The sequence below is a fragment of the Chiloscyllium punctatum genome, chromosome 3 (genome assembly GCF_047496795.1).
Source record: "Chiloscyllium punctatum isolate Juve2018m chromosome 3, sChiPun1.3, whole genome shotgun sequence".
Lineage (NCBI taxonomy): Eukaryota > Metazoa > Chordata > Chondrichthyes > Orectolobiformes > Hemiscylliidae > Chiloscyllium > Chiloscyllium punctatum.
This window is the reverse complement of record NC_092741.1, coordinates 75,341,171-75,353,236: the sequence shown is the minus strand read 5'-3', so window position 1 is coordinate 75,353,236 and position 12,066 is coordinate 75,341,171. Positions and strand designations below refer to the sequence as shown.

The 12,066-nt window shown below is 39.1% G+C and overlaps 2 protein-coding genes across 4 annotated transcripts in view; one reads left to right on the top strand and one right to left on the bottom strand.

Annotated features, from left to right (window-relative positions):
* scara3 (scavenger receptor class A, member 3) overlaps positions 1-10,899 on the bottom strand; it is a 66,622-nt gene extending 55,723 nt beyond the window's left edge. The window contains exons 1-2 of one of the 3 annotated variants that reach the window (XM_072555214.1): positions 10,721-10,899; positions 9,894-9,993 (exon numbers count right to left, since the gene is read on the bottom strand). In XM_072555214.1, the coding sequence (XP_072411315.1) occupies positions 9,894-9,900 (7 nt within the window). In that variant the 5' untranslated portion in view covers positions 9,901-9,993; positions 10,721-10,899. Of the gene's footprint in view, positions 1-9,893; positions 9,994-10,166; positions 10,540-10,720 lie in introns of those variants that run through there. The other 2 variants (XM_072555216.1, XM_072555223.1) reach the window with 2 other exon arrangements.
* A 110-nt stretch (positions 10,900-11,009) lies between these two features.
* Positions 11,010-12,066, top strand: part of clu (clusterin) — a 37,348-nt gene continuing 36,291 nt past the window's right edge. Inside the window, exon 1 of the mRNA XM_072555224.1 lies at positions 11,010-11,117. The gene's annotated coding sequence lies outside the window, so the exon portion shown is untranslated. The remainder of the gene's footprint in view (positions 11,118-12,066) is intronic.

The following is a 12,066-nucleotide window of genomic DNA, read 5'->3' as shown; positions in this document are numbered from 1 at the left end:
GGCAAGTGCAGGAGAAGCTCAGTAAGTCTTGCAGCACTGTGAAGAGAAAAATAGATTTAACTTCTTGAGTTCAGTATGATTCTTCTTCAGAACTCACATGTGCTTTAAGTCATTTACTGACTGACTCAATTAATCTATTCAGAAACATCATGTGCAGAACCCCAATTTGAAATTAGGAAAAATTATTATTCATTAGATACAATTTATCTCTTTCTTACTAATTAAAAACTTTTGAGAAAACTGAAGCTCAATTTTGCAACTCTGGCAAAACAAAAATTGACCCAGGCGGCAGATTATTTTAAGTTTTCCAATGGCAGTCTTTCCCCCTATTCTGGGTAGAGAACGGCACTCACAGAGAGCTCAGCTTGTAGCAACCCACTTATAACAAGGAACAGGAACAGGAATTCCAGAGTAACAGCTGCTCTTAAAAGGCTGGAATTTGCCTTTAAAGAGAAAGCTGTGATGTCTGTAGAAACATGTGGCAACATTGCTCCTTTGATGTTGAGGAGTTGCTGTTGTATTGCAGAGGGTACATCAAAGGAGGACAGTGTTATTTGAAACTGAAGCATTTTCCTCCACTAAAAGGCTGCACAGAAGGAAGAAACTGACTTTGAGTTCCTGCAAATGTTTCATATCTGGCTTCACATAGAAGGTCTGATGGTTCCAGAATTGAGACAGAACTGTTCCACAATTATTCATAGTCTTACCTGCACTTCAGTTCCAAACCTCAGAAGGTACAATATCAAACAATGCACATACACCATTAATGTACCAAAGGTACATTTCCTAACATTAGAGATGTCAACTGACAAACTACTAACATTTGCTAAGATTATTATGAGATTTCTTAGTATAATCAGCATCATGGAAGCAAAGCTTGTGTCTGCTCTCCGAACTGCTGATCTTTCCTTATAAAAAAATCAAATTCAGCCATTTGCATTATATCCCCAAAGTTTCTGTGGGAATTAGTGACAATTTTCACTCAATTCCTATTGATTTCAATTTGGTAAGGACTCCAGGATGTTACATTTGATCAACTGCTACCTTGAAGTCATTACAATCAATCAATCAATCTGACTTCCCTTTGAATTCTGCTCTTTTGTTCATGTTTATCCAAGGCCTTCATGAAGTTAGAGACCGAATGGCCCAGGCAGAACCCAAACTGAGCTTCAGTGAGCAGGTTATTACTGAGCATGTCCTATCGATGATACTGTTGATGACGCCTTCCAAGAAGCAATCATTAGCAAGAATGGATTCGTCCCACTTTGTCTGAACAGGACATCACATGATCGGGTAATTCCACTGGATAGTGGTGGTGGCAAAACATGGTGAGAGATGTGACTATTTCAAGAACAATCTTCAGTATTATTGTTGGCTCATTATCAGGACACATAGCCTTTACTGTGTCCAGTACCTCCAGCTGTTTCTTGATATAAAAGGAGTAAATCAAATTGGCTGAAGAATGGTGTCTGTGTTCTATAATGTTGGAGACCTCAAAAAGAGGCTGTGATGGATCATCCACTCTGGGTGAAAAGGATGCAAATGCTTCAACCTGGTCTCTTGTATTATTGTCCTTACCCTCTCAAGGAGGTTGGGAATGTTTATGGTATCTGCTGCTTCTGTTAGTTCCATAATTGTCTACTACCATCCACAACTGGTTTTGGCAGGACTGTTACTTAAATCAGATCTGTTGGTTGTGGGATTGCATTCCAATGCTAAACATTGATTAATCTATCAATATTTTATAAAACTGTATTGTTGGTAAAGTCATAACTAAAAGGAATGACTAGGCTTGCAGAAGTTTGGGTAAATGTCTCTCATAATTTGATCTAGATATTAACTTCAGCTCAAGACAGCAAACCTGCATTTAAATCAGGAGGTTATAAGTTCATTTCCCACATAAATAGACATAGGAACATAAATTAGGCAGTTTCTCTTTTGCAGTACTGAAGAAGTCCTAATACAGGCACAATCATCTTTACACAATTCTACAGCTATCCTTCGTAATTCCTTTCAATTGGCTCAGACATGTTACCAACTTTACTGAGGGGAAACTGGGCATCCTAGTGGATGGAGAATCGACGTTTCAGGCATAAGCCCTTCGATTCTCCTGCTCCTTTGATGCTGCCTGACCTGCTGCGCTTTTCCAGCAACACACTTTATCCTAGTGGATGGGCCTACATGTGATCACTGACCATGAAGAATGCCCTGAGATGCTGGTGACAAATGGAGGGCCAGAGGAGCAACCAGCAAGCTGGAGTCACCAGGTAACTGCTTTGATTTTCATATCAGGAATGGTCGGTGTTTAGTTTCTGTAGAAGGGAGAATGGGAAAGCATATCAATGATGTGAAATGACAGAATAATGAGGATATTATGACAAGTAGGTGCATGCAAATAGGCCTCTCGCCATTCACTGGTGATAATCTCATCCCACAGTTCAGCACCTGGTTAGAAAAGGGAACTTTTTGCTCTTGATGTCAAGAAGCTCCTCATGGCAATCTCATGTGATTCTTCTGACTTTCTCACCAATGCCGACATTGTTCAGGACTAAGAAGATTCTGCCTATGAACTCTTATCTCTTGTCTGTGCAGAGGTGATTGGTTCTTTATGAGCACCTACTACTGTTCTTTACTAATTAAAATGATTATTAAAATCAGGATCATAGACGCAGACCCCCATCATTCCAAGGCGAGTGCTCCACAGAGTGGTTCTTGAGCAAATCTCAGCAAGGGATTGCAGCCTTGGGCAAAAAGCTAGTGAATAACATTCCAGTGGATCACAGAATAAGTCTGAATTGCCTATGTTTAATTTTAATTTGTATTAGCATAATTGTAGTTTGAACAAAATGAGAAAGTCAAAAGCATAATTTTTGAATAATGCTGGCAGTAACAAACTACACCAGAAAACAGCACATATTGGAAAGTTGTAGGCATCTTGCCATTAGTCCATGGAAAATTCAGTTCTTATATTTCTGTGCTTTTCCTTTTGATTTACATAAAATTATTTTTTCTGTAAGATACCAAGCTTTACACTTCTTTTAAAATTGTGTCTGTTTAAAAATTCTGCCTATAGTTCAACCAAGATATCATTGGAATGAGTTGTGTTGCACATGAAATGATTTGAAGCCACAATACAACTTTAATTTGAAATCTGGATTACATTTCCAGCTCCAAGAAAAATCGCCTCTGAACTAGATATCTGGTAACAATATTAGCAAAGCTTTAACTGATTGCTAAATTACTCCAAATACTTTCTTTTTTCATTTCTGCCCTATCCCTTGCAGATGGCAGAAATTCCTGTTAGCACACAATATTTGATTCTGAAGTTCTACTGGGGTCCTTAGTTTCAGGAATGAGTTAGAAAATTAAAAATAGCACTTATTTGCCAAATTTGGTTCATGTTCTCTTCACCATATATCATTCCTGCTTAGAATGACAGGCAATTGGAGCCTTGTTAACAGTAAATAAGGATTTTCCCAGTCACTCCCAGTCTCCTGATGCAATGGGGGTAGTGTGGAGCCAGAGGTGATTGGGAGGGGGTAGCTTTGAAGCTTTTACTACCTGGAGGGAGGCAACCAGCAATAAGCTGGGTGACGGTCGCGAGACAACTACATGTCTTCCTTGTCTGACATGGAGAGTCCGGGTAAAGGCCATCCTGTGGAGGAAATTCCAAGATATTCTGCCACCACCTTCCTGCCACTTTGAAAGCATTTTGAAAGCCCACTTTCCATCTTTAAGTGGACATGGAATGGGTCTCCTTGCCACCAGTCTAAATTCCAGTGAGTGACTGGTTAGCCCATGGGTCAGATCAAGACTGAGAAACCATCCAGGCTTCTACCTCCTGCCCTCAAATTGAAAATTCAGACTAAGACTACAGAATTACACCAATGACTGTATAGGTATTGACTGATTGATGTTACCAATTGTAGCATGTTGAAAGGTCAGATTAGTTTGTGACAATGGCTTCTCATTTGAGGACGTGTAAATAAATCTAGTTCAATATTCACTGTGTGCTGTTGATCGTGTTAGTTTTGGTATAACAAATAACAGAAAGGTGATGATGTGGAAGAAGGTGGGCAGCATAGTGGCTCAGTGGTTAGCAATGCTGCCGCATTACGCAAGGGACCTGGGTTCAATTCCACCTTTGGGCAACTATCTGTGTGGAGTTTGCACATTCCCCCCATGTCTACACTGGTTTCCTCTTGATGCTCCGGTTTCCTCCCACAGTCCAAAGATGAGCAGGCCAGGTGTATTGGCCATGCTAAATTGCCCATTGTGTGTGTTAGGCATGGGAATTGCAGGGTTACAGAGATGGGGTGGGTCTGGGTGGGATGCTCTTTGGAGGGTCAGAATGTACTTGATGGGCCAAAGGGCCTGCTTCCAGTTTCATGATGTTAAGTTACTTGAAAGAGGAAGACTAACAAAAGAGGGCACAGGTTCATAGTTCCTTGAAAGTGGAATCACAGGTAGGCAGGATAGTGAAGAAGCTGTTTGGCATGCTTGCCTTTAATTCTCAACGCATTGTGTACAAGAATTGAGACGTCATGTTGCAGCTGTATAGGACATTTGGCCATTTTTGGAATACTGTGTTCAATTCTGGTCTCACTGCTATAGGAAAGATGTTGTGAAACTTGAAAGGGCTCAGAAAAGATTTAAAAGGACACTGTCAAGATTGGAGGACTTGAGCTATATGGGGAGATTGAATAGGCTGGGACTATTTTCCCTGAAGTGTCAAAGGCTGAGGGGTGACCTTATTGAGGTTATTAAATTACAAGACTCACGGTTACGGTGAATAGCCAAGGGTTTTTCCCCAGGGTAGGGGAGTCCAAAACTAGAGGGCATAGGTTTAACATGAGAGGGGAAAGATTTAAAAAAGACCTAATGGGTAACATTTTCATGCAGAGAGTTGTGCATGCATGGAATGTGCTGCCAGAGGAGATGGTGGAGGCTGGTATGATTACAACATTCAGAAGGCATCTGGGTGGGCACATGAATAGGCAGGATTTAGAGGGATAACAGTCAAATGCTGGCAAATGAGACTAGATTAATTCAGGATATCTGGTCAGCATGGACAAGTTGGACTGAAGGGTTTGATTCTGTGCTATACAGCCCTTAGACTCTATGGGAGCACGATAAACCTCTTATGTTCAAATTCTTCCTTTTGTCTCAAGTGAAAGACAGAAAGGGATTGAATGATTTTTAGCATTGTAGAGCCCAATAAAAAGCTGGCAAGGATCTTTCAAACCAGTCTATGTCACAGTCCCAATCATTAAGTGCTGCTGGTAGTTTTTTATGTTCACACTTAACACAGTCAGAAATGTTGAGAAAGTAGAATTAGGTTAATGGAAATAAAAAGGAGATTCTGGACAGTAAGAGAAAGCAGCCAATTAGATTGAAAGTATATTGAGATGAAGGAGAAAAAAAATTACTATTTTCATTCTTTCTTGCGAAATGATAATATTTTGTTAACAACACACTAGTGGTAAGATATTTTAAAAACTTTTAAATCAATCCATTGCTCCTACTGTATATGGTTTGATTGTGATTACGGTAAAAGTAGCAACCCAGCCTAAATTTTCAGGTATCATCAACGTTCGTTTTATCATGGACATTCTAGAAACATACATATATGTTAAAATATACAATGGTACATGTACAAATGTTATTCAAGTGAGGAGTAAGTGTAAAAAAGACTAAAAAAAGCATTTTATTGTATTTCCCTCACTGTTGACAAGTGTAAATAAAGTGTGCTCAATAACAGTCATCTGCAGTTGAGCATGCGTTAGTCTTAGTTGTTATGTACTGCACTATCAGCTCAGCTTTTCAGATACACAGTCAGTGAGTACTGGTAGTGGTTTTATGACCAAAGGAGCATTACCACCAAAGTCATCCTTATCCTCACCAAAATTCACAAGTTACAGGTTGGGACCCTGTAATTGCAGAAACCATGCCACTGTAGTGGGAACTCTATATTTCCTGCATACAGTTGTAGATCAAAGGTTCTACAAGAAACTGTGCTCTAAATTGCTACCTCAAATTTGTAGTTGATGTAACCTGGGCTCAGGATCTTGAAACAGTGGAACAGCTGCAGTCATTCAGTCCTTCAAGCTTGTTTGGTCATTCAAATAGATCACATTGGATCTGCATCCTAACAGCAGTGATCCACCTTAATGTCATAGCACTCCATACTCAGACCTCTCAAATATTAATGTTGATCTCTCTCTCTCTCTCTGCACCTTCTCTGTGGCTGTAATACTGTATTCTATACTCTGTACCACCCAAAGTGCGTCGGGGAGCAGAACAATCTGCCTGCATAGCATGCAAAACAACATGTTTCATTGTATCTCCATACATGTGACAACAATAAACCAAGCTCATACTCGGGCGGCACGGTGGCTCGGTGGTTAGCACTGCTGTCATACAGCACCAGGGGCCTGGGTTCGATACCCGCCTCAGGTGACTGTGTGGAGTTTGCACATTCTCCCCGTGCCTGCATGGGGTTTTTTCCAGCTGCTCCGGTTTTCTCCCACGATCCAAAGATGTGCAGGTCAGGTAAATTGGCCATGCTAAATTGCCCGTATTAGTAGGGGGTAGGGTCTGGGTGGGTTACTCTTCAGAGGGTTGGTGTAGACTCGTTGGGTTGAAGGGCCTGTTTCCATACTGTAGAGAATCTAATCCAATCCTGTTTAGATCATTGATTTTACATTATTAATTGATGTAGCATCTATTGCTGTTGGTGGAAAGGAGTTCCACATATTTACTATCCTACTCAAAATGATCTGCTTCTCCTAAATGATGAAGCTCTGATTTTTAAGGAAAAATCCAAAAACTAGGGTCTTAAAAGTAAACAAAGAAAACTACAAAGGTACGAAATGCAAGTTTACTGGGGTGGATTGGGGAAACGCTGGTGATAGCTAGTATTTAATGAATTTATGCATTGCTTACAACAAACACACATTGCTTTAAAGCACAAAAATTCAACAGGAAAGGTGAAACACCCCTAGCTAACAAATATACTTGAAGAATATATTAGGTCGAAGAATATATTAGGCTGATCAAGTTACCAAAATGTAATAAGCCTGAGGATTAGAAACATATTAGAATTTGTCAAAAGGTGATCAACAATTTGGTATAGAAAGGGAGATTAGAATATGAACATAAACTAGCAAGGAGCCTTTATAAAGACAATAGGCTCTGAAAAAGGAAAAGATTGTCAAAAGCAAATATCGGGCACAGGAAATTTTATAGTAGGGAATAAGGAAATGACAGGAAGCTAAATAATTACTGTGTCTATTGTTGTGGAGGAGATATAGGATATCTCAGAAATAATGGATCTAAGAGACTAATGAGAAGAAATTAGTATTTGTAAGAAAGTAGCATTGGAGGAATTAATAACAGTGAAAGTTCTCAAATCCTAGGGACCCGACAATCTACATCCTAGAGTGTTGATGGAGGTGGCCACAGAGATGGTGGATGTATTAGTGATCATGTTTCAAAATTCTATAGGTTTGGGACTGTGTCTTTAGATTGAAAGGTTGCAAATTTAACTGCGCTATTTAAACAATGGAAGAACAGAAAAACTCTCCAGACCTCTTCGTCTGATATTGGCCATTGGGAAAGTACTTGATTCTATAATAAAGGATGTGATAAATGGACATTTAAATAATAATTTGATTAGACTGGGCCAACATAGATTTACAAAGAGGACGTCACATTTGACAAATCTGTTTGAACATGTTTCTGATTGAGTAGATAAGGGGATACCAAGAGATGTTGTATGTTTGTGTTTTCAGATGACTTTCCACAAAGAACTCACAAGAAGTTAGTAAATAAAATTAGAGCTCATGAGATGTGAGTGAGTGTACTGGCACAGACTGAGGAATAGTGAACAGAAAAAAAAACAAACAGTAGGAATATCTGCAGGCTCTAAGGTCCTAGTGAGGTGTTGCACGGATTAGTGCTTGAGCCACAGCTTTTCCTACTCTCCATCAATGATACATGTCAGAAGCAAATGTAATGTATCCAAGTTTGTGGATAACACAAAGTAGGTGGGCATGTCATTTACATGAGGATGTTGCAAAGAGGTTTCAATTGGTTTTGGCCAGGCTGGATGAATGGGCAAGAATATGTCAGACAGTCTATAAAGTGGACGCGTGCAAGATTTATCATGTTGGTAAAAGGAATAGAAGTGAGCAGAGTATTTGTTAAATGGTGTGAGCTTGAGAAATATTCACATATAAAGAGACCTGAGTTTCCTCGTTCATAAGTCACTTAAAGCATGTATGTGCAATAAGCAACTAGGAAAGCAAATGGCATATTGACCTTTATATCATGAGTACAGGATTCAATTGTATCGAGCCTTCATGAGGCTCCCTTCTGGAGAAGAGTATGGAGTTTTTGTCCTCTACTAATGAAGGATATGCTTGCCATAGAGGGAATGCAATGGAGGTTCGCTTGACTAATCTCTGGAATGACTAGGTTGTCCTATGAAAAGAGAGACTGAAGAACTTGGGCCTCTATTTTCTAGAATTAAGAAGACTGAGAGCTCATCACACTGAAACTTGAAGCACTGGCAAAGTGATAGACAAAATAGAGGCAGAAAGAATGTTTCCGCTGGCTGATGGGTGCTCTAGAACCAAAGGTCACAATCTTCAAATAAGAGCTATGCCATTTATTACTGAAGTGAGAGGTAACTTCTTCACTCAGATATTGGTAAATCTTTAGAATGATCTGTCCTAGAGAGCTTTGGTTCAAGATTGAAATAGATGAAATTCTAGGGATTAATGGGACAAAGGACCAAGGAGTATTATGGGGACGGTGCAGGAATACAGTGGAGGTAGATGATCAGCCATGATATAGAAAAGCAGAGCACAGTATGGCCTACTCCTGCTCCTGTGTTCTTAATCTCCCACCAGCAGAAATTGTTTATTTCTGCCGATCCTACAAATTATGTTCAAAATTCTAAAATCCTTAATCAAACTACTCTTAATGCCAGAGAACACAAGCCTTACTGAACTTCCTGAGAGTGTAAATGAAGTATAATTATGGCTTTCAAAAAAGGCTTTAGAAAAGCACCTGAAACGGAAAACAAAAATCTGAGAGATAGGGATACACATGAAGGAGTAGGGTTAAATGATTTTCCCTACAAACAGCTGGCCCACACATAGCAGGCCAAATGGCCACTGTCTGTACTGTAACCATTCAATGATTCAAGTTAATGTAATCTCTCCTTGTAATTTAACTCTTGAACTCCTGATAATACCCTGGTGAACCTAAAATGCATTCTTTCCCAGAATATATATTTCCCAGGGTGGGATGCCAAGAGCTGGAGACAGTGCTCCAGCTGTGATCTAAGGCTTTATCTAGCTTTATCTAGCTGCAGCTGTATGTTGTACCCTTCTGGTTATTAAAGGCTATCTACTCCACTAGTTATTGAGATTAAAATGACATATTTACTTGATAGTGAATATCCTTTGAGGGGAATGCTCTATTCTCAATGTTATTCACAAATATATATATGTCGAATGTTTGAACAAGTACGAACTGATACTGCACCAAAAAATTACATGACAAATAATCTTGTTTCACAATAGCAGTGTACTACAGTAGAAATTGTTCTGAAAATTGTTAACACAATCCCATAGCAACAATGATGTCAAAAATGGTAACAATCAAACTTAATCCAATATTCTAAAGCAAGCACTTGGCCACTCTAAAAGGTCCTGGGCCATACTTGCTACAAGAATGAGCGCGTAGAGAAATGCACATTAAATATACACATGCCTTTTAATGCTGACTGCATTAATAGAGTTGCAGAGATGGAAAACAAGTAACGAAAAAAAAACTGAGCGCACAAACTTTTCAGCAAAAGGAAACGGAGATAAAGTACTAACCTTTCATGTTCTGTTATTGTATTCTATCTGCAAAAAACGCCTGTTGCATCGCACCATGAAAACAAAACCTTCCTTGGAAAGTTAGCCAGACAAGAACTTCCTGTAATTCAATAAACGTTTCAGATAATGTTGAAATGAACACAAGCACAGAAAGACGCAGACATGCAATTAGTTGCAAAAAAAGTCTGAAGTATAGATTTAATTATGATCGTTTTATTTATATTTTAAAAATTACAGACGATTTTTTTTTCAAAGCACGTCATGATTACATACCCAGCTTTCGGCTAACTTTCCTTCATGAAAACATGTCTGAGAAACGCTGACTGCAACTTAAAACTTGCACTAATCTTACTTGTTCTGGAGCCTGAATAAACATCCTCAACTTTTAAAAGAAAGCTGGACGTTTTTGCCCAGGCGACATGTTTCACGTTTGGAGAACCGTGACCTTAGCTCATTTTACCCAAATATTTCCAGGGAAGCAGCGACCATGTTGTCAGCTTGCAGGGTAAACGCAGTTGGGGGATGCAAATAGTAAACAAATAGGGTTTTAAAAAATCACTTTATGGTGACAAATATGCAGATCAGAGCTCTTAAAAGTGTAAAAAGTTTCGTTCAAAGTTCCCTTTAGTCTCATTGGAAAGAAACGTCTAGCAACATACAAAGTGTAACTCATCCCTTAGAAACTAACGTGAAAAAACATTTTTCAATGCCTGGTTCTCCTAATGCTTCTCAACATTAGAAGATAATATTCCTCAACAATTCCCGGCAAGTTCATAAAAATAAAAACTTATCATGATCAGAATGTACATTCCTACTGGTCATTTAACCTGATTTAAGTATTTCCCGTGCCTTTGAGTCTCATAAACGCTCTCAGAGGCGATGATGAAGAAAAATAATTGACAGTGAACCAGGATAAAACTCCCTGCTGTTTGTGGAAGACGCCTGTGCGCCCTTCACGCTTTATAGCCTGTGTCGTGTTGCCCACTGCTGGATCCTCGCAGCATTAGCACCGAACGCCTGGATGCCAGTCATTTGGGGTTTTTTTTTCGACTGGATGAGACAGTCCATGTAGATTTTTCCAGAAAGTCCCAGAAAGCTATTCAACATTGCGTATTGGTGACTCAACAAAAAATGTAAATGTAACCTTGAGTGCCAGGATAAAAAGGTCCAGGACTGCTGCGCGAAGCGGAGATCAGGAAGGGCAGGGGCAGGTCTCTGTGCAAGGTATGGACACAAGAAAGCATTTATTTTACAGTTGTTAATGGTTCGGAGGGGGAGTTGTTGACTAGTGTTGCATCATAAATAACAGCTTATTTTAAATAATGTAAGTTTATTTTTAAATTAAACAATCCTGTTTGGAAGAATGTTGTTCCAAAACATAGAGTGCGACGAGTGATCAGTAATGCAGAGGTAGATATAGCCAACGGTAAATTTAATGCTTGTAACATATGAAGATCAAATTTAACCTGGAGCAATTAAGCTTTAAACAATAGGCTGAGGGATCGGAATAGGCTGAAATACATTGTGGATAATATAAGCTCATTTTAATTTTAATTTTTATATGTTATTTGAAAGAATTAATGTAAACAGCACCCTATTATATCTTGTCAGTCAGAGCCAGAGTTGCATTAACCATTTTCTATCCTAAAGTTTGAACTGAAGGGTGAGTTGACGAATCTTGATATTTGGCGTGTGCTTCTAACAAAGTTGCAAAGTTATTGTGAGCTATCTGCCACTAATACTTGAGGTAAGACTGCAAAATGCAAATACAGAGGTCTAATACTGTAATTAGTCTGAAGAAATGTCTTGCTTCAGTTATTGCCACAAGGAATTCCACAGAAGTGTTGTCCAATTACTGCTTATTGTTGTGATTTGTAAGTCAATGTAGCTGCTCCACCTTGCGTTGAGCAATGGGTACGGCCTTCGGCACACAAAGTCTGCATTATTTAAATAAAAACAAAACAGGAACATTGTTCTGCAGAGACTGATAATAGCTTGTAGTTTTATCATGTTGACTTTAGAATAAGTTCAAAATCTGGTTTGCAAAAAAGTTCAACTTAAGTAAAACACATTTTCCTGCCCTTAAAAAATGCTAAACGCTAAGAACTAGAATTATCAACTATCGTGACAGGGTTGGCTAAATTGATAGGTATGCAAACATTCTACCGAAAGA